The 21,041-nt window shown below is 38.8% G+C and overlaps 1 protein-coding gene across 5 annotated transcripts in view; it reads right to left on the reverse strand.

The window, feature by feature from the left end:
* Positions 1 to 1,578: 1,578 nt before the first annotated feature.
* lrrc45 (leucine rich repeat containing 45) overlaps positions 1,579 to 21,041 on the reverse strand; it is a 98,638-nt gene continuing 79,175 nt past the window's right edge. For all 5 annotated transcript variants that reach the window (XM_088000603.1, XM_088000601.1, XM_088000606.1 and 2 more), the window contains one exon: positions 1,579 to 20,866. In XM_088000603.1, the coding sequence (XP_087856729.1) occupies positions 20,670 to 20,866 (197 nt within the window). In that variant the 3' untranslated portion in view covers positions 1,579 to 20,669. The remainder of the gene's footprint in view (positions 20,867 to 21,041) is intronic.

Consider the following 21,041-nt stretch of genomic DNA (forward strand, 5'->3'; position numbering starts at 1 on the left):
CAGTTTCGTAAGTGTGAGATTTCAAGGGTACAGTGTCAGAGCATTACATAAATGTCAGGATGGGGTTGGCGATGACTCCCTCAAAGTCAAATGCCAAGGCTCATGGCAAAAGTGTAGACATGTCTGGTGCACATGGAATGTGCCATACTCTGCAGCGTTTGGCCACAGGAAATACAGGTCATTTCAATCAAGCAGTGAGCTTAACTTGCCAGGTACCTGCTGATTTCCATGCTGAGTTTTCCTGATGACTAGTTTGTAAGCAGAGTTTGGCAAGATTATAACTATGATGTATTCTGTTAACAAGCTGTTTACAAGCAATTAAGAGCATCAATTGGAAACTCACCACTTGCTGGTGAGAATCTTGTCACACCACTTTAAGAACGGGAAAGTTGCAGCCAGATGATCTCAACATCAAGGCTACCATCCTATCCGATTGCACCACAGATTTGGCATAGACCAGGTTCTCATAAGATTTTGCCCAATGTGTGGAGTTCATATTGACGTGTTCAGTAATTTTATCCCAACAGAAACTTTATGAATTCAACTCAAGTTGCTTGAACATCCAAAGCAGTTAATTAACTATTAAATAATGAAAAAAGATTAACTGTTTGCCTTCTTCTCACCTACTTTGCAGCTCCTTTAAATCATCCTGTTCTTGTAGAGACCCATTGGGATTTATATCAATGCTGTTTATTTGAGCCTAATAAAAATCTGCAACTGCTCAACATTATAAGCAAGTTAGTTCCACTCAATATGCATCACATACCGAATTATTTGGCACTGGACTTAGCATAATGCTTGAGCCAACAGATTCAACTTGAGAATTTATGCCATTGTTTTCTGAAATCATAGAAAAAAAGCTACAACCTGAAATAGGCATACTTCAGCTCAATGATCCATTTTTGAATAAAAACTGGCACAAATGTGTTCAGCCACACACAAGATTGCATTTGACATGAATAATTCAGATTAGATCATTAATTGTTTCAGAAAATGTGCAAGGCATTTTGCATTGATGTAAACGCAATTTTCAGGTTGAATGCTCATGTTGTGAATTGAAAAAAAAATGACGCAAAGTATAAGAGTGCAATATATTTGCTTTTTTATGCTAAATAATCACTGAGTGGGTTGTGGAGTCAACTTTGAGGAAGTAGATTTGTCTTAAGGCTATTATTGTGCAGCTGAAAACAGCAGTGATGAAGCAGGCTGTATGTTTGCCTTTGTCTGCAGTCAGTGTACTGTTGAGGTACATCAGTAGACAAAATAGTGTAATTTGATAAGGCATATGCGAAGTGTGGCTCATCTGTACAACGACGACTTCCCGATCTCTCTCTTAATATTAAAAAAATGTTTTTTGCTTGTGCTATAGCAGTGATCTTTAGAAAGACAGACAGCGCATACTGTACAACACTCTATGCAGTGGTTGTTGTAATTAAAGGTTTAACTTGAAGAATTTGCATGTTGAAGACTTCCACTATTATCTTTAAGAATTGGACGCCGGTTCTGCCCTAATCCCATTTTTCAACAAAAGATGATAATTTTCTCTCATGAGAAAATGAGAGCTCAGACACATTGCTCTAAATGAAACAAAAATAAAATTTTATTTTTTCAAAAAATTTACAAAATAGCTCAAACATTGTAGTTACATTGCATAGACCCATAAATATTAAAATCATACATAAGTCAATTTTATTTATATGCAAGAGATTTAAAAGTCATCACCACCATAAAAAGGGATCATTATATTGACAAGTGACTGCAACAATGAACTATAGAGGTCAAAATGACAGTTGTAGATCTTGTAACACTTTAGTGAATGTGCTTGAATAAAAACCATCCCATTGAGAGCCATCAATACTAATTTTCCAACAGCAACCCCCAGCACATTATATAGGTACAAAGTTTATTTTATTGCTGTAAACATTGCATTCTATTAATATTTTCTAATTAATTATCTGAAAAAAATGATTAAGAGGAGAAAATCATTAGGTCTTTATTATGTGTTTACTACCTTTGCCTTCAACAAAATGAAAATGCTATTCAGGTCAAATTCTGGTTTAGAAAGAAGTTTTTAGCAGCTTCTGCTGATTCTGAATTAAGTATGAATCTCTCAGACGTGAATATATAGTGAGTATTAAATTTGACAGAGTGACTGGGGACAAGGATAGAGCTTATATTCCATTGTCAGTGAATTTGCAGGCAGAAAGCCTGTAAAATACCTCAGTGGTCTTCCCACTTGCCTCCTGCCCAAACAGATTTCTGCATCATTTTATGGTGGGATGGCAAAGTCCTGGCTAGCCAGTCTGCCCTTCCCCAGTTGAGATCCTTAAGTGGTCGCTTAACACTTCAAGGCAGTTTCCTGCCAATTTTCAGGCTGGTGGGAGATCAGGGTCAAGGTGGGAAACTCAGAAATCCTACACAGGCCTTGGGGAGGAAAGCAGGAGCTTGGATGCCCCCATAAACAGCCTCTTTTCAATAAGTTTTGTCCCAACATGGTCTGCTTCTTGCAGAAGCTCCTTGCGGCTTCCCCATTCCTTATTTCAGAGGACAGCTCACTCCCTGTCCTGGGATCTCCGCACTTACCTGGTCCTGGACTTGGGGGACTAATGTAGTCCCAGTCCTGTCCGTTGCAGCTCTGGCACGGCTGGGACGAGAGAGCTTCAGCCAATTAATGTTTCATGGAACATTAACACAGCTACAGATGGCCAATATTGGTAGTGAGAAGATCACCATCAACTCAAGTAGTGTGAAGGGAAACGCCGTCATTCTAAATGTTCTGGCTTAAATGTCCAAAGGTTTAGACAACCTGTCAAATGAAATACGTATTTTCTTCTTGCAAAAGCCTTACACTTCTGTTCATCCACATTTGTTTTGAATTGTTAATATGCTTTCAAACAGAAGTTACTATTTTCTACATAGCCTTGGACCTGTGGGAGATGTTTTTGATCATCAATAAACCACAAAAGTCACATTTTAAATAATGAATTACTTTACAGCCTGTTTTTAAACTTATGGGTAGGCTGCCTAAGAGAGATAGTAGTAATATCTCCACTGCTGAAGCTGATCACAAACTCTTTTGTCATATCTCACTGCTAGCCATGACAAAGCTTCCGCAGAGCTGCTCAAGACAGCAGTGAAAGCAAGAAACAGAGCAAGATTAGAGAACAGAAAACAAAATATGCCCTTTACTGACATCAACTGTAATAAAAGGCTTTGGCAATGTTCCTGGATTTCCAATGTTTAATACGTCAATAAATTCCAAGTAAAGGCATATTCTTAATCTCTATGCCCTATCAATCTCCTAGTGACTGCAGTGTGGGCAGAATGGAAAGTTATTTCTTTCTTGGCTTATAGTGGTACATGCACTGATCAAATAGATATTTCTCCAAGAATGTACAAATTTTCTATCTGCGTGTCATCTCATTATCAGCAACACCCTCTTCAGTGAAGAGACTTTTTGATGAAAATATCTATAACATATGCAAAGAGCAAGAGAAAAGTATATAATTCACAAAATAAAAGTCAAAATTGCATTAATTTTTCAAAGTAAATCAGACATTACTGCAATTGTATTACTGTGCTTTTTTTCTATTCTCTTGTGGGACACGAGTGTCACCCATTCCAAGCTGGCCATAAGAAGGGTGTGGTGGGCTGCTTTTTTAAACCATTCTCTCCATGTACTACAGGTAAACCCACGATGCTGTTATGGAGGGAATTCTCGGATTTTGACCAGTGACAGTGAACAACTCAAGATGGCGAGTGGCTTGGAAAGGAATTTACAGGTGGTGGTGGTCCCATGTAACTGCTGCCCTTGTCCTTCTAGATGGTGGTGGTCATGGGTTTGGAAGGTGTTGTCTCAAGACCTTGGGTGAATTTCTGCAGTGCTTCTTAGATCTGCTACTGAGCATCGGTGTGGGAGGGGGGGGGGGGGGGGGAAGAGAGTGGATGCTTGCGGTGCCAATCAAGTAGGCTGCTTTGTCTTTGGTGTCAAGCTTCTTTAGTATTAGTGAAACTGCACCCAACCAGGTAAATGGGGAGTGTTACATAACACTGCACACTTGAGACTTCTAACGGGTGGACAGGCTTTAGCGAATTAGGTGGTGAATGACTTGGCGCAGTATTCCTAGAATGACCTGTTCTTATAGCTACTGTAGCCTAGTTGTCAATGCTAACCCCCCAGGATGTTTATAGAGGTGGATTTGATTTTGGTAATGCCATTGCGTCTCAAGGGTGGTGGTTAGATTCACTCTTTATTGAAGATGATCATTGCCTGGAATTTGTGTGGTGTGAATATTGCTTCCCACTTGTCCGTCCAAGCCTGGATACCATCCACATCTTGTAGACTGCTTCAGTAACTAAGGAGTTTCAAATTATGTTGAATATTGTGAAATCATTGGTGAACATCCCCACTTCTGATCTTATTATGGAAAGAAGGTCATTGATGAAGCAGCTGAGGAACCCCTGCAGAAATATCTAGAGCTGAAATGACTGACCTCTAATAACCACAACCATCTTAAAATGTGCCAGGTATGACTCCAATCACCAGTGTGTTTTCTCCCCAATTCTCATTGATTGCAGGGATGCTTGAAGCCACACTTGGTCAAATGTGGCCTTAATGTCAAGGGCTGTGACTCTCACCTCAATTTTGGAATTCAGCTCTTTTGTCCATGTTTGAACCAAAGCTGAAATGAGGTCAGGAGCTGTGCGGCTCTGACAGAACCCAACTGGGCATCACTGATTAGGTTGTCGCTAAGCAGATGTTGCTCCTTCAGTGAGTTATTTAACTATCCATCACCATTCACGACTGCATGTAGCAGCGCTGCAGAGCTTGGATCTGATCTGTGGGTTGTGGGATCGCTTAGCTGTGTCTATCACTTGCTGCTTATGCTATTTGGCACACTAGTCCTGTTTGGTAACTTCACCAGGTTGACACTTCATTTTTAGGTCTGCCTGGTGCCGTTCCTGGCATGCCCTCCTGCACTCTCCATTGAACCAGTGTTGATCCCATGCCTTGATGGTAATGGTTGAGTCTGAGATATCCTAGATCATAAGGTTGCAGATTGTGCTGGAGTACAATTCAGCTGCTATTGACAACCCATACCACCTCATGGATGCCCAGTCTTGAGTTGCTAGATCTGATTGAATTCTGTCACATGCTACACAATATGAAGGAGGGTATTCTCAATGAGAAGGCAGGATTTCATCTCCACAAGGAGTGAGCTGTGGTTACTCTTACCGATACGGTCGTAGACTGATGCATCCACGGTATGCAGATTCAGGTCAAGTATGTTTTTTTATCTCTTGTTGATTCCTTCATTACTTGCTAGAGACCCAGTCCAGTTATATCCTTTAGATGATCCTAATGATCAGCTCAATCAGTAATTCTGCTGCCTAGCTACTCTTGGTGTTAGACATTTAATGTCCATTAGTATAGTAAGTATATTTTGTGCCCTTGCCACAGTTCATGCTTCCTCCAAATGTTGTTCAACAGGGAGGAGTACTGATTCATCAGCTGAGGGAGGATAGTAATGTGGTATTCATCAGGAGGCTTCCTTGCCCAAGAAATGTCATCGGGTCCGGAGTTATTGAGGACTCCCAGGGCATCTCCCTCTTGACTGCATACTGCTGTACTGCCACCTCTTCTGTGTCTGTCCTGCTAGTGGGACAGGACATATCCAGGGATGGTGAAATAGTGTCTGTATCATACTCAAACATTCATATATACCAGACGTATCAAGCTGTTGCTCGATTAGTCTGTGAGACAGCTCTAAGTTTTAGCACTAGATACCAGATGTTAGAAGGATGACTTGACAGGATTGACAGAATTGTTTTTGCTGTTTCAAGGGCCAGGTGGTCCTTTTTCATTTCTTTAAGACTTTGTAGCAATCAATACAATTGAGTGGCTTGCTAGGCCATTTCCAGGGGTTGTTGAGAGCCAACTTCACAGGGGTTGTTGAGAGCCAACTTCACTGTGGTTGTGGCAGATTTCCTTCCCTGGAAGACATTAGTGAACCAGATGGGTCTTTCCGACAATCGACAATGGTTTTGTGGTCTTCATTAGATTCTTTATTTCAGATTTTTAAAAAATTCCACCATCTGCCATTGTAGAGATTTGGACCTATGTCCCTAGAACATTGGCTGAGTTTCTAGATTTAAGTCTAGCAAGAATACCACTAGGCCATTGCCTCCCTGAATTATTTACCTTCAATTGCAGTGTTGAAGATACTACTTTAAATAGTTAACGTAAAATTTTATTGCGAAAGGAAATTTGACAGGATTTAGGATATATGTACAGATTCCAATGTGCAACCTCAGCTGACTACACATGTAACACACTGCACTGCGAGTCCAAATGCTATGAAGACCAGGACTGAAGTTCAAATCAAGTTGCACCTTTGCCAAAGGCCACTTACATGGGGGACAAAGGTGGGCCATAACTTACCTCAGGTTCACCATGCAGGTACCAGTGATTTTGAGAGGTATTCTACTAAATTATTATTGTGTAGTAATAGCAACAATTCAAACAGTAAACATTCACAACATTATCTGAGAAATGGTCCATGATCTGGTGGAAGCCTTGTTTATAATTTTGTGAATCTAAGACTCCAGATGAGAGATGGAAGCTGACCACAGAATATTTTCCTACTGTGCATCCAATAAAAGAATCTTGCCCTGCTTGATAATTTATCAGGTACAACACCCATATTGAATCTCTAAGCTGTTTGTGCTGTGTTGGCTAATTTTACAAGGATGGAGGAAAGGATGCTGCAACAACTTTAGAACTCAGGAGATCCATAAAGAAAAGTTAGTCAGACTTTTCTTGACCACTATCTGTAGACTCATGGCAGAGAGTTCTCAGGTATGGAATCAAGTGGACTCAGCTGTAATGGCCTCCGTTTGGAACAACCACCTCCACTCTGACAAATTTTGCATACCTACTAGGTAAGGTATTGAAGGGAAACCATGAGATCAGAATTTATCTTAGAAAGAAGTCAATGTTTTCAGAAAAAAGGCTTTAAAAAAAAATGTAACACGCAGACAAATTCAACTAAATGGAAGCAAGTTACCTAGGATTGTTCCTGGCTTGGATAAAGGGAACATTTCCACAGTGGTCCGATCAATGCACTTCACCCTAGTTTTACAAGTAGACAAATGTATCGTTTAGTCAAATTATGTTCTAACCATGATGCAACTTTGTAAGATGAAAACATTAAATAAAAAGCATTAAAATATAAATGAGGACAAGTACTGTAACGCGAAAAAAAATGACCAAAGACAGCACTCTTATTGACTACACAAACCTCACATGAAAATTAGTTCCAATTTGACTCTTGAGATTTCAATTTAACGAGGTTCATAGAGACAAACTCATACACCACGGAAAGAGACCCTTCAGTCCAACTCGTCCACGCCGACCAGATATCCTAAACGTTTGGTCCATATCCCCTTCCAATTCACGTACCCATCCAAATGTCTTTTAAATGTTGTAATGATGTCTGCCTCTACCACATTCTCTGGCAGTTCATTCCATACACACACCATCCTCTGTATGAAAAGGTTCCCCATTAGGTCCCTTTTAAATCTTTCCCCACTCACCTTAAATCTATGCCCTCTAGTTCTGGATTCCAATCCCTGGGGGAAATGACCGTGGCTATTCAACTTATCTACACCCCTCAATTTTATAAACCTCTATAAAAAAGTCACCCTTCAGCCTATGATGTTAGAGGGAAGAAAATCCCAGCCTATCCAGCCTTCATTTATAACTCAAACCTTCCAGTCCTGGCAACATCTTTATACAGGGGATCCTTGATTATCTGAATATCAAATATCTGATTTTCGGATTATCCGAAGATGATTTCAAGGTCCTGCAAAAATGTTACACCAAAGAAGTAAGTGTATTTGACTTACCTGTACTGAAGAACATGTGAAAACATTGGCAAAAACAAGGAAATGCAAGCAGCTCAAGCATCAGAGACTGGATATTTTTTAGGTAAGGGTTGTTACACAGCCCCTAGCAAAATTAAGTGTTTTACATTACTGTACAGGTATTCCCGTCTCTTTACCAGACTGTTCATTTAAAAAAAAGGCCGAAAACGTAAACGAATGCACGTCCTTCTATCGTGAGACTGCATTCCTGGAAACTGACAAATGCTGTTGCAATCATAGAAGCTGTTTGGGACCTTGTTTAATGCTGTCTTCACCATTCCTTGCCAAATGGTAACTACTGCTGCATTTTTAAAAAGTTTTATCAAGTTATCATTGCTTTATTTTGTTCATCATGTGAAATCTGTGTCCTCTTGCGCTCAATTCGTTAAAATCGAGACTTAAATAAATTCTCCGGTAGAGCAGTGTTAGATCAGCATGGCTTCCCTCGTTTATGGTAAAATCGATTATCTGAATAATCAATTATCCAAACAAAATAGTGCCTGCCCATAATAGAGGTTCCTCTGTAAAACCTTTTTTGCACTCTTTCCAGTGTAACAATAACCTTCCTATAGCAGGTCACCAGAATTGTATGCAATATTCTAAAAGTGGCCTTACCAATACCTTGAGGAGAAAGTGAGGTCTGCAGATGCTGGAGATCAGAGCTGAAAATGTGTTGCTGGAAAAGCGCAGCAGGTCAGGCAGCATCTAGGGAACTGGAGAATCGACGTTTCGGGCATTAGCCCTTCTCAACTCACCAGGGCCCTACGATTAACTGTATAAGCCTTGCCCTGATTTGTCTTACTAAAATTACTGAGTTTGGGGAAATCTGGAGTTAAATAACGCTTCAGCAGTATGGAATTTCTTTGTTCTATGTTTCTATGTGATTTAGAGACTTTTGAGCTATATCTATACCTTGTTTCTTCAGAACAGCTCCTTTGAATAACACAAATTGGTCTGGAACTTTTTTTTAAATGTTATATCATTTCTTTTCATTATCTGATCCCTGCTAACATTTATCTCCTTTAATCATAATTCTAGGTTAGGTTCTCAATTATATTAATAGTTCACAAGAAAAGTACATTTCTTGTATTTGAATGTAGCTAGGACATTAAAATATAAATAGGAAGTGATTACAGATACCAGATGGACCCAACTCACCCCATTTCTACGGTTCAATTCCCGCCTCAGGCAACTGACTGTGTGGAGTTTGCACGTTCTCCCCGTGTCTGCGTGGGTTTCCTCTGGGTGCTCCGGTTTCCTCCCACAGTTCAAAGATGTGCAGGTCAGGTGAATTGGCCATGCTAAATTGCCCGTAGTGTTAGGTAAGGGGTAAAGGTAGGGGTATGGGTGGGTTGCGCTTCGGCGGGGCGGTGTGGACATGTAGGGCCAAAGGGCCTGTTTCCACATTGTAAGTAATCTAATCTAATCTAAAAAAAATTATCAAAGGTACACAAACAAGGGGCCTCCCTCAGACCCATAGACTCACTTCCTGGCATACAGACTAGCAAAGAAACTGCAACGAAAACTAAAATCCCCTGGTAGAAGACTCAACCCACTCCATCCACTCTACACAGAAATTCCTTAACACCAAAGACACAAAGATAGAGGACAACAAGATCGTGATTTCCTTCAACGTATCGGCCCTATTCACATCAATATACATCACCCTTAGCCAAAGAAACATTCGCCTCACTGCTAGACAACACAGAGATTCAAACACCTGACAGCACCAACTCCATCAGCAAGAAAAGCATCCTCAAACTACCGGACCTGTGCCTCAACCCACTTCACCTTCAACAACAAGATCCACAAACAAATCAACAGGACACCTATGAGATCGCCAGTATCAGGACTTATAGCAGAAGCAATTTTGCAGCGGTTAGAACAAACTGCCATGATCCAGCTTAAGCTTTGAGAATGCAATATGAATGACAATTTTATCATCACGAAATGTGACAAACTGGAAGAAACCCACAAACCGATAAAACAACATCCTTACCGGTACAAAGTTCACCAAAGATGGAGAGAACAATAACTGACTCCCCTTCTTGGACTTCATGGTAGAATGAAAAGAAATGGAGAACTGCATACCAGAGTTTACAAGAAAGCCACACACACTGATCAGATACTCAAATACATAAGGAACCATCCCAACACCCACTAATGAAGCTGCATCAGGACACTATTTAAACGAGTCACAATACACTGCAGCACCACAGAACTACGAGAAGCAGAAGAGAAACACCTACACAAAGGTATTCAGGAACAACGGTTACCCAATAACCGCAGTCTACTGATTATTGCGCAATGGACCTGAACAGGAAGTTGCAACACGCCCTGATACTCTAGTCACCCTACCATACATCAAAGACATTTCAGAGATGACCACCAGACTACTCCAGCCCCAAGGCATCATGATAGCCCACAAACCTACTATCACACTAAAACAACTACTGATTAATTTAAGGGTCCTGTATCATAGCCAGCAGAATGAATGTTATATACAAGGCTCTTGCAGCACAGTGGTAGTGTCCCTGCTCTTGAACTGAGAGACCTTGGTTCAAGTGCCACAAGAGGTGTATAATAATATTTCTGAACAGGTTGATTAGGAAAAACAGGTTAATATATAAATAAAAACCCTTCAAGCAGACCTAGGGCTGGGAATGTAGATGCGTGCTTCCTGAACTGGGATTATCTTGCTTCTATTGAAATAGTTGTACAGTTATCCCCATGTATTCCATGAGTAGTAGCTTTATTTAGGGTGGCATGGTGACTCAGTGGTCAGTATTGCTGCCTCACATCACCAGGGACCTGTGTTCAATTGCTGCCTCGGGCAACTGTCTGGGAGGGGTTTGCACATTCTCCCAGTGTCTGTGTGGGTTTCCTCCCACAGTCCAAAAATGTGCAGGTTAGGTGAATTGGCCATGCTAAATTGCCCATAGTGTTCGGTGCATTAGTCGGAGGAATGGGTCTGGGCGGGTTGCTCGTCGGAGGTTCAATTTGGACTTGTTGGGCCGAAGGGCCGGTTTCTACACTGTAGGGAATCTAATCTAATCTAAAATAGGACTGCAACAAACATCACATTGGACAAACCAGCAGGAAACTAGCCACTAGGATACACGAGCATCAAAAGACATGACCGACTATCACTGGTATCCATACACACAGATGAACAGGGACACCACTTTGACTGTGACAATGTATAAGTCCTGGGACAGGCCAAACAGAGGCACATGTGGGAATTTCTAGAGGCCGGGCATTCAAACCAGAACTCCATTAGCAATCATATAGATTTGGATCCTATTTACCAACCCCTCAGAAATAGAACTAGAAATGATACCACCCACCACAACAGACCAAGACACATAAAAAGCAAGTGGGACAGAACACTAATGTTTCACCGGATGCTCACTAATGACGTTACTTAGCATGGTGACGAAACTTCTGAAAACAAACCTACCAGCTCAGCAAGCAAACCAACAACCTACAATAGTTACATTTGATGGTTATTGAACACCAACGATCTGGAACTTGTTATTAATCTGCAACTATAACATCACCACTAGACTGCAAATGATAAACAATGAGCAACTCAGAGTATAAAAGAATGATAAAGGTTGAAGGCAAATGGAAGGACAATAGAGGTTGAAGGCAAATGGAAGGACAATAGAACAATTTGGTAGAAAATAGTGAGTGACATCACATTTCTAACAAGAACCAAGCATAAGACAGAATGTAAGATCTATTGTCATACGTCATTTTGTTTATACTTTTCAGGTCACATTGCTAGAACAGGCAAATGGTTCAGCAGAAGTAAATTATTAAAAACACAAGGCACATGGCTATGCTGCAAAAGTCAATGAAACCAAAATGCAAGTGAAGACCAAGACCAGAGACCATATGACAATGAAACAAAATAATGCACTCACCATCATTACTCCTCCAAAACAGTCAATGACTTCTGGAGTCCACACATGCACAGTTAAGCACATAAATCCAGAGATCACTGAAAAATTTTATGCTTCCCAAAGTGTGTACATTTCAGTTGGCTATATCTAGATTGACAGAAATTTCTACTTATACTCAACTGGTCTTGCTGGAAAACCCTCACACAGGTTACTCTTTGTTGAATGAGGCATAACTGGGTTGCTTGTTTAAAGTCTATAATCAATGAAAAGCTTCACTGTCTCCAAAATGCTAAAGACAATATTTGCTAAGTTTCTTCATTATGATTTAAAAAAGCTATTCCTAAAAAATGTTTTCAAGAATTTGGTATTTCTGCCCCTGTCTTAATCTTATGCTGTCTGCTTAATAGCAGGACTTGGTAGATGCCTGATGACCCACTCAACTTGATTTCTAATTCAGGCTATCATCAGGAAAGAGAAAACTCATGCCTCCAGATCTAGAATTTTGTGAGTGGCTTTCTTCAATGTCAGGAGCGAGTGCCATTGCTTCACTGCTGACTGTAAAGATTAGGCTGATATTATTTGCCTAATAATATGCTAAAGGTTGTAAAATCATGAAGGTAGAATCACAACTCAGCTCTCCTTCCTTTCATCCTCTTCTGCATTAAACATAAAGAAGCAGGCATCAGATCCATGACAGTACTTTTAAGAAGGGACATTGTATCAGATCACTCTCTCTGTTTTATCCTATTTCCATTCTGCAGGTTATATTCATTACATTTCTGGATTTCTGCTAAAATCATCTGACAGTTAAAGATAATAACTATGCACCAGAATTGCAGCAATTTTTAAAACAGTCCTCAACCACCTCTCACGCTATAACTGGACTGCTATAAACAAAGCAAATGCTGAAACCTGATATACATTAAAATAAATTGAAACCTTCCTTCAATTTGGGAAGTGTTTATTCATGTTAAATATCTTAGTTGTTGCATACTGAATTTAAACTTAATGTTTTGAGTTTATGTCTTTTCAAAAAGAAAATGTAGTTCGATGAGGGCTTTTAAAGTAGGAATCCATGAGAAAGTTTTGAATGATTCATCAAAAATAATTCCAGTATAAAAATAATTCCAGTTTATTAGATGTCTAAAGTCTGTAAACTTACAAAATCCCAGGTTGCAAAACATATATTTACTTTATGCAAGGTGTTATATCTCAATTAACACTAATATTGTTCCTAAGAAATGGTGTGTTAATAAACAAATGTTAAATAAAAATCACTTTTCCCATAACAAACCACGTAATAACATGGGTTATACTTAATGTAAAAATTTCAAGTCAAGAATATCTAATGGCTGCCAATGACTTAATTGGACTAAAAATGCTCTACAATATTATTCAGTCTTACTAACTTACCTCTTCCCTCATTGCTTCCCGTTATTGATTCCCTGCTTGATGCCCTGCTCACTCCCTCCCCAACCCCCTCAGTCTGTTTCTCCCACTTGTCACCCTTTTGGTTGCTCTATCTCTCAATCTTCTCACTGTGAACAAGGAGCAGCAATAGGGAAGTAGTGAGGGCTTAGGAAGATGGATGTCAAATAGGAGATGTATGGCAAAAGGAAAAGAGGAACAAATGAAGTGGAGACAGAGTGAATGAACTAGGTAGTGAGCAGGCAAGGGAAGCACTGAATGTGAGTTGGGAGACCTGTCATTGAGAAAGGTTGTTTGGGGTGGGGGTGGGGGGGTTGCTCAGGAAAGTGGCAAGAAAAGCAGCAGTGTGTTTCAAAACATGGGTTGAGCAGATGGAGTGAAAATGCAGATCAGATCAATGTAAGCACATGCATAGTAACCACACCAAAAAATCTGCACTATTAGAAATTGCTTTCAATGGGGATAACTGTACAACTATTTCAATAGAAGCAAGATAAATTATAAAGTAGAACATTTGTTGCAAACTTACATAAAATGTCAATAATGTGTAATTTAAAAAAAAAATAATCAGCACTTTAAAACAAGAATACTGACAAGAGTGATGGTACAGAACTTTCTTCAAGTAAGGGCTGATGCAATCTGAGAAGGTAAAGATTAAACTTCTATCTATCTGGAAACAGGGTATATTTCAACCACAATGTGTAATGTGTCTACAACTATTGTCAAATGAATCTTAGAAACTCTTCAGGATAGAGCTATTTAATTATTTAGCATGAAATATACAACAATGGGCAATTTCAAATAATACTAAACAACTAGTAAGTATTAAAGCAGAAATAAAATCCACAACTATCACTGACAAAAGCTTGTAATCTCATCCTACATAGTGATGTGGAAAATTGCTAAAACAAAAATTATGTATAATTGCTGAGAAGATGATGATGCCATCTGCCATTAAAACTGTAGACTAAATGCTTGGATACAGAAAGACCAAGGAACTGGTTAAACAAAACTGATATCAAATGACACTGTCAAATGCTGGATTGATTTAATGCCAAAATATATTTCTGCAGTGCACTGATTAGCTGCAAGACAACTGCTTTGTGATCTAAATGAATTCAGACATTTTTAAAACATCCCATTTCTCAACTACATTTGGAATGTGTGTAGTAAGGAAATAGAACACGATTTTTTGATTTGCAAAGGGCTCAAGGTAAAGTCAGATGATACTTTCACATAGTTATATTACATAACTTTAGCAAAAATCAGCTAAACCTATTGCAGCACGGTTTGCACTTTTTGGAACAGCAGTAACAATCAAAAGGTATTCTGGCGCCATGCAAAATATAAAAGCAACTGCAACCCATTATATTTGAAGTGGTTGGTGTTTATGCTGAGAAGCACATGCTTTTGTTAAATGCAAAAATGCACTTTGGTAAGATATTATGCCCTGAACACAATTCTTTACGCAAGTATACAAATATGAGATTACTATCTTACATACTTACCTGTATATTTAATCTCAGGGAAAGAGGTATGTACTTTCTTCACTGACAAGAAACCAGAACTGGGTGACATACTAAAATAATATTATGTTTGGTTCATTCCACTTGGATACCTTGTGGACACATTGAATGAAACAAGTAAACTGAATAAAATTATGCAAGTTAAGAGGCCTTTTTTGCCCAATATGGATGAATGCATGCACTCAAAAGCAACACATATGCATACCTACACACTTTTCGGCACAGATCATTTATGTCAGCTTAAAAAAAATCTGCATTTATTTTCAGCCCTTCCTAGCCTATATAGACTTTTTAAGCATATTTCTTACTTGTCTATCTGAATCAAAAAAAAATTTAAAGTCGTCTTTCAGTTTAATTAGCACTTTTTTGCTCTTTGGTGTTAGAATATCTTAAAATATGAACATTTCCTTTTTTCCCTTTTCCTAACCAAAAATCAACACTCCCACGATTTTACTAGAGCTGCTTTGTGGTTGTCTGTGTTAAATTGGATAGCTTCTGTTCAACATCTCTTACAGTCAGAACAAGAGATTGAAATGATGAGCATGGTAAATCACAAATACGATCTAATTCCAGCTATGTGCATTACAGTGACACTCCCATTTACTGTGTTCGTGTAATTTTGTCAAAGAGACAACTCCATGGAGCTGATTGTGATATGCACCAAGAATTTAGGGCATCAAATCGACATGCTTTGTCTACCCATCAGAAACAAAATACTACAAATACTCAAATTTTAGTAAATACACAGAATGCATCATAGCTCGGAAGACAGGTTGTCATCCCTTCATAATTTAACATTCTCTTTATCTTGGTCAATAAGGCATGGAAAGTTCCTAAGAAAGGTCCATCTGCTGCTGATGGTTTGAAAACAATAACATTTTGAAGCATTAGCAAATCTTATTAAAAAGTCCATAGAAAAGGAGTTTACACATTGATACATCAGGATATCATGTTCGTGTCACAACATGTACTTTAAGACTCCGATAGAGTACATAAGGTAGGCTGATTTCTTTCAAAATGTAGTCAACTTTATTTGAGGTGCCCCAATTAGCCCTGGCTAAAAGGGGAGTGTGTGTCAAAATGGAAATCAGCTACACCTCCTTTCCCTGTTTGAAGTGTAAATGTATACGGCAACAAGATTAAATGGAGTGTGATCCCTTCTATAGGAAAATGACTCCTTGATAGACAGCATCCAAATTTTCAAACAAATGTACGTGGGTAAGGCACTGGAAGGCTCCAGCTACCTGTAACCCAGCAAAACTCGGAACCTTTTTCAAAGAAGCAAAAGAGATGGAGGCAAAACGTGGCTGTTGAGATTGAAGAGGATTAAATATATTCCAGCTATATTTGCTGCATACTGAGTTTGCCAATTCTCATTTTTAAAGAAGCTCTCAAAGATAGATCTTAAATTACTTGTTCTTTGATCAGGAAACAATTCACACTGATGTAGATATTAGTATAGATATTCCAAATGGGATTTTTAAACTGTTGCAATTGAATATACAGTTAATATTCTTCAACAGAAGGACATTGATGGTACCTTCACGGCGCATTTACTGAACAATAACTTGTTAACCATTGTTCAGTTTGCCAGAGGCACCCAGTGCCAATCATTTTTACTGATATGTTCTAAACGTGGATGAAAGCGCAGAGTTGACAGAGCCAGAACCTTTTTGTCATATTAATTAGTCCCAGTGAAACTGAAGTCAATGAATATCAACAGCAATGTTTGAAGTAATACTTAGAACAAAGGAAGATAAATTTGGTCATTGGAGGTCAATTATTTCAGTCCCAGGACATTGCTGCAGGAGTCCCTCAGGGTGCTGTTCTCGAATTAACCACCTTTAGTAGTTCTATCAATAACCGTCCAATACTGTCTTAAAGTCAAAAGTGGAGTCATTCGCTGATGATTGTGCAGTGGTTTAGTATTATTTGCAATTCTGCAGATACTGAAGCAGTTCATGCCCATATACTTCAAGCCCTGAGTAACATTCAGGCTTGGGTTGATGAGTGGAAAGTAACAATCTTAAGACAAGTGCGAGACAGTGATCATTTCCAATAAATAATCTAACTTTAGGATTTCTTTAGAAACTAGTAACTTTAAGGAAATAAATTCAATCTTCTAGCTGGTAGTTGAAAGGATGACTCAGCAACAATTTATATTTTCAGACTTTTACAGTAGCGACAGACTAAAAACTATTTTTGCAAGCAATCATGTGAAGAACTTCAGTTCATCCAAATTTATTCTATCCTCCCAAGTTCAGTTCACCAATCAGCAGCAGTTACTGACCTAGATTGCCAATCTTTTAACACCTTCAACTTTAAACTCTCATTCCTACTTTATCATCTTTTCATTGCCTCTTCCTCTAAACCATACTCTGCCAGTTTAAACAAAAGGGACCTGGAGATCCAGATCCTGTCAGCAATAATCCAAAGTGAGAGCACCTTGAGAGCTCTAACAATAGTCATCAAGCCATCATGTCAATACCAAAAGGAGAACAAAACTGATACCCCCACAAGGCTCAGGAAATTGAAAGCAAACCTCTATCATACAAAAGTATACCCTCTCACAAAATTGACCTTTAATTAAAAGAAGTAGGAAATGAAACATGCCAAATGAAAAACTCTTATTAATACAGCTACTATCTACTCACCTGTCAAGAATGCTTGAATCAAGTGCAACAACAAAATCTGAGAAAATGCATATCAAAATAAAGATGTACTTAGTACCATATTATGAGCCAAAGATTAAAGCGTTTGGATGAAACACTAATGAGGCCTGACATACTAAATCGAGCAGGAGGAAAATGCCAATAGTTAATATTAGGAGAAAAGACGATAACAATATGGCGCTCAAAATAAAAAATTATAAGTATCAGCACCTAACACTAGAAATGGTGGAACTGACTGAAGGCATTACAGTCAAGTACTTTGACTTTTATAATTGGAGGCCAGAAGGAAATGGCTTAAAAAGAATCCAACCTTTACAAACTTTGAGAATCAGGAAGTACAAGACTTTTCAACAAATCTTTGCAACTCTTGCTAGTCAGGTTTACAGCCATTTTCAATACAGAATTCACAATCTGATATAAAACTTGCGATCTGATTATATCACCGGTGCTTTAGTGATAGTTTTACTGAAACTCTGAAGACTGAGACAGTTGGTGATAGCTAGATCCACTATAGCAAACACCTAGAGAAACCTGGTGAGACAATGGGCTGGATAGTTAAATTTTTACCTGGATTCCTTGAGACAAAGCGGGGCAGTGCACTCATTTGGGACCTGCATGCATTCCTTGCGACTATCCTGCCATGATCATTCCTCTCCTCCCTCAGGCAGTCATTGACTCTGCATCAACCGCTCCTATTTCCCCAGAATTTGATGTATGTTGGGAACAATAACATCATGTCCTGGACTACATCTGGCTCCAGTCTCAATTCCCACTCTGTTTTCAGGCAGAAGATAGATGCCCCACCAGATTACCCAGGAGCTATTACACAATTATCAAGCAACAAACTTGAAGTGGGTAGGACTTATCTATGACTGTTAACTTCAGGCAATTGCACACTCAAAACAGTGGGAACATTGTGCAGAATTTCAATATAACTATGGATTAAGAGTGTAATTGCACTATTTTCTCAAAGAAACTCAGGAGTAACTGATTTGTAGATAGAGAAAAACTACTCCATGCTCGAAAAAAGTAACACAAACAAGAGGGCATAGATTTAAAGTCATCTCCAAAAGAAGCAAGGGTGAAGTGAGAAAAAACCTTTTTCATTCAGTGAGTACTTAGAATATGGAATGCACTGCCTGGAAATGTTGAGGAGGCAGATTCAATTGAGGCAGTCAATAGGTCATTGGATGATTGTTTGGATAAAAGTATTGTGTAAAGGTATAGGGAAAATGGAGGATATTAGCACCAGGTAATGATGCTCATTTAACAAGTCAATGCAGGCACAATGGGCAAAATAACCCTGTTCTACCATAATATTTCTGTGGACACTAGTTTTATGCGAAAATATCACTGCATAGATTTCCTCAATTGCATGAAACATCTGCTCAGACTTTGAGCACATTCACATTTGACTATCCTTTGCGAGGTGAAGTTTTTATGCTAATGATGTGGTAGCATAAATTTCAGTATTTTAGATACAGAATGGCCTAAAATTAAATAATCTTGGCATAACTAAAATATTTGGATTTTTACAATGATTTTCTTTGCTATTTCTCTTACTGAGACTGGGACTTCAACAAAAGCAGTCAGTCAGTTCTAGTGTACCTGAAATGTTATAAAGTCCGCCACATTTTTCAATCATTCCACAGGATGATGCAACCAGAATGATCTTCTCAGTGGACATGTTCCTGTTCTGAATAATAATGGGAAAACTGTGACTTCAAGAGTGAGACAATATGCCAAAAGACAACAGAAAATCACTGGTTAAACCTACAGATGGTGGGGCTTTACTACTTGTTTTCTACAAGTTTCTAGATTTAGGAACAGGCATAGGAAGTCTGCAGGCAATCTTAGCATAAGATCTGTGAAGAAACAGGCATAAGTTTTCAATTAGGCTGGATGTTAGCTCAAGTGACCCACCCGCAGTTTGGAGTGGGAAGGAGTTTACCAGAGCACAAATCATCTCAGAGTGGGATTTTTCTACATGTACAATGTTAAAGATTTAAAAGGATAAGATAGTGTGGAAAGTTGATGCTGAGGTAGTAGATCAACCAGGATTCAGTTGATCAGGCTTTTAGTTGTTGAACAGTCTACTCCTGCTTCTATAATTCCTATATGACCCTCATGCAGAAGTCAGCCAGATTGACTAGACTGACTTCCTTTCTTGGAGGGTGCAGTCCAAAGGACCAGGGTAAGCGCACTCCAGAGGTTCAGAAGAGTTGGGGGTGGGGTGGGGGAGGTGGGGGGAGCGGAATTGAAGGCCTTGTGTGGGAAATCTCAAGCTTTTTAGGGAAGGGTCTAGCAGAGGCAGATTGTCCAGGCAGGGATGATTGCTTTTACAGATAGGGAGAAAGACACAACTCCAATCTAAAAGTACTTGTTTGGGTTTAGCTGCTGAGTTACCTAGTCATTTGATGCCAAATTAAAGTAGTGAATACAAATAAGGATCGTGCATTCAATAATATTTAAAGTGCTAAGCCATCTGCTGATAGTAGGCTCATCACTGGCCTAGATGCAGTTCTGTCAAGACTGGAAATGCAAGTTATTAGATACATTTCAAATATGTTCAGATTTCAGAATCTGACTTTGGGACACAAAAACAAATAATCCTCATTTTCTCAAATTGTATTTGGTTTAGCAAATGGAGGCAAAACTTAGCATCAGACCCAATTAAATGTGTAACTCCCTTTAAATGTTCAAAAGTACCCCCAAAAATTAACCAAATATAGTTTGCACATCACGTTAACATTTGTTTCAGATTTCCAGCATCCATAGTGTTTTGCCTTTATGTTAGCCAGCCAGCTGTTTAAAATCCTTTTGAATCTAACTAATTTCAGACACACCACATATATAAAACCATACCAAAAATATTCACAATTATGATAATCACATTTTTAAAAATTACACTAAAACACAATTTTTCAGGTCTGTACCTTTTCTCAGACTTTATAACAGTGATCTCAAAACTTCAGTTCTGCTCATTCTGACCACTAATTTAGAAGGCCTTTTCTGGGTCTGAACAGTACATCAAGTATTTGCCAGTATCATTCCATTCCTGCAGCATGATATTACCTTGAGCAAAGCTTAATATTTTTTCCTTAAAACATATCATTTTCATTCCACCTCCAATTTTGCACCTCTTTGTAATCTGAAATTTGGAAAAAAATCTGCCTCTTGTTGTTGACTTTTCTTTTTGCTGTAAAGTTTCATTTCTTAGAACACTGTGCACCAAGTGGAGAGCTATGTACATAGGAAAGGATCGCATTATGTAGGAAACTAGCTCGCTGCGCTTCATCTTCTTTCATTCGCACAATTTCATTCTCTTTCAATCGGACTTTTTCCAATAAAGAGCTAATTTCACTCTCTTTATCCAACATGGTATCTCGGTGATTACTTGACTGTACTGAAATGAAAGAGGAGAATTTTATTTTCAATTCAGTTATGGGCTTGGAACTTATTAAACAAAATAGTATTTGGAGTGAACTAAAGTAAGCAATTATAGCTTACAGAAATTTCAGTCCCAAATTAGGCTTCTCTTTTTCGATACTGATAAGATTTTAATGATTTTTTTCATTTCT

The sequence above is a fragment of the Chiloscyllium plagiosum genome, unplaced genomic scaffold (genome assembly GCF_037043375.1).
Source record: "Chiloscyllium plagiosum isolate Xiang-an unplaced genomic scaffold, Cpla_swu_hap1 HiC_scaffold_25, whole genome shotgun sequence".
Lineage (NCBI taxonomy): Eukaryota > Metazoa > Chordata > Chondrichthyes > Orectolobiformes > Hemiscylliidae > Chiloscyllium > Chiloscyllium plagiosum.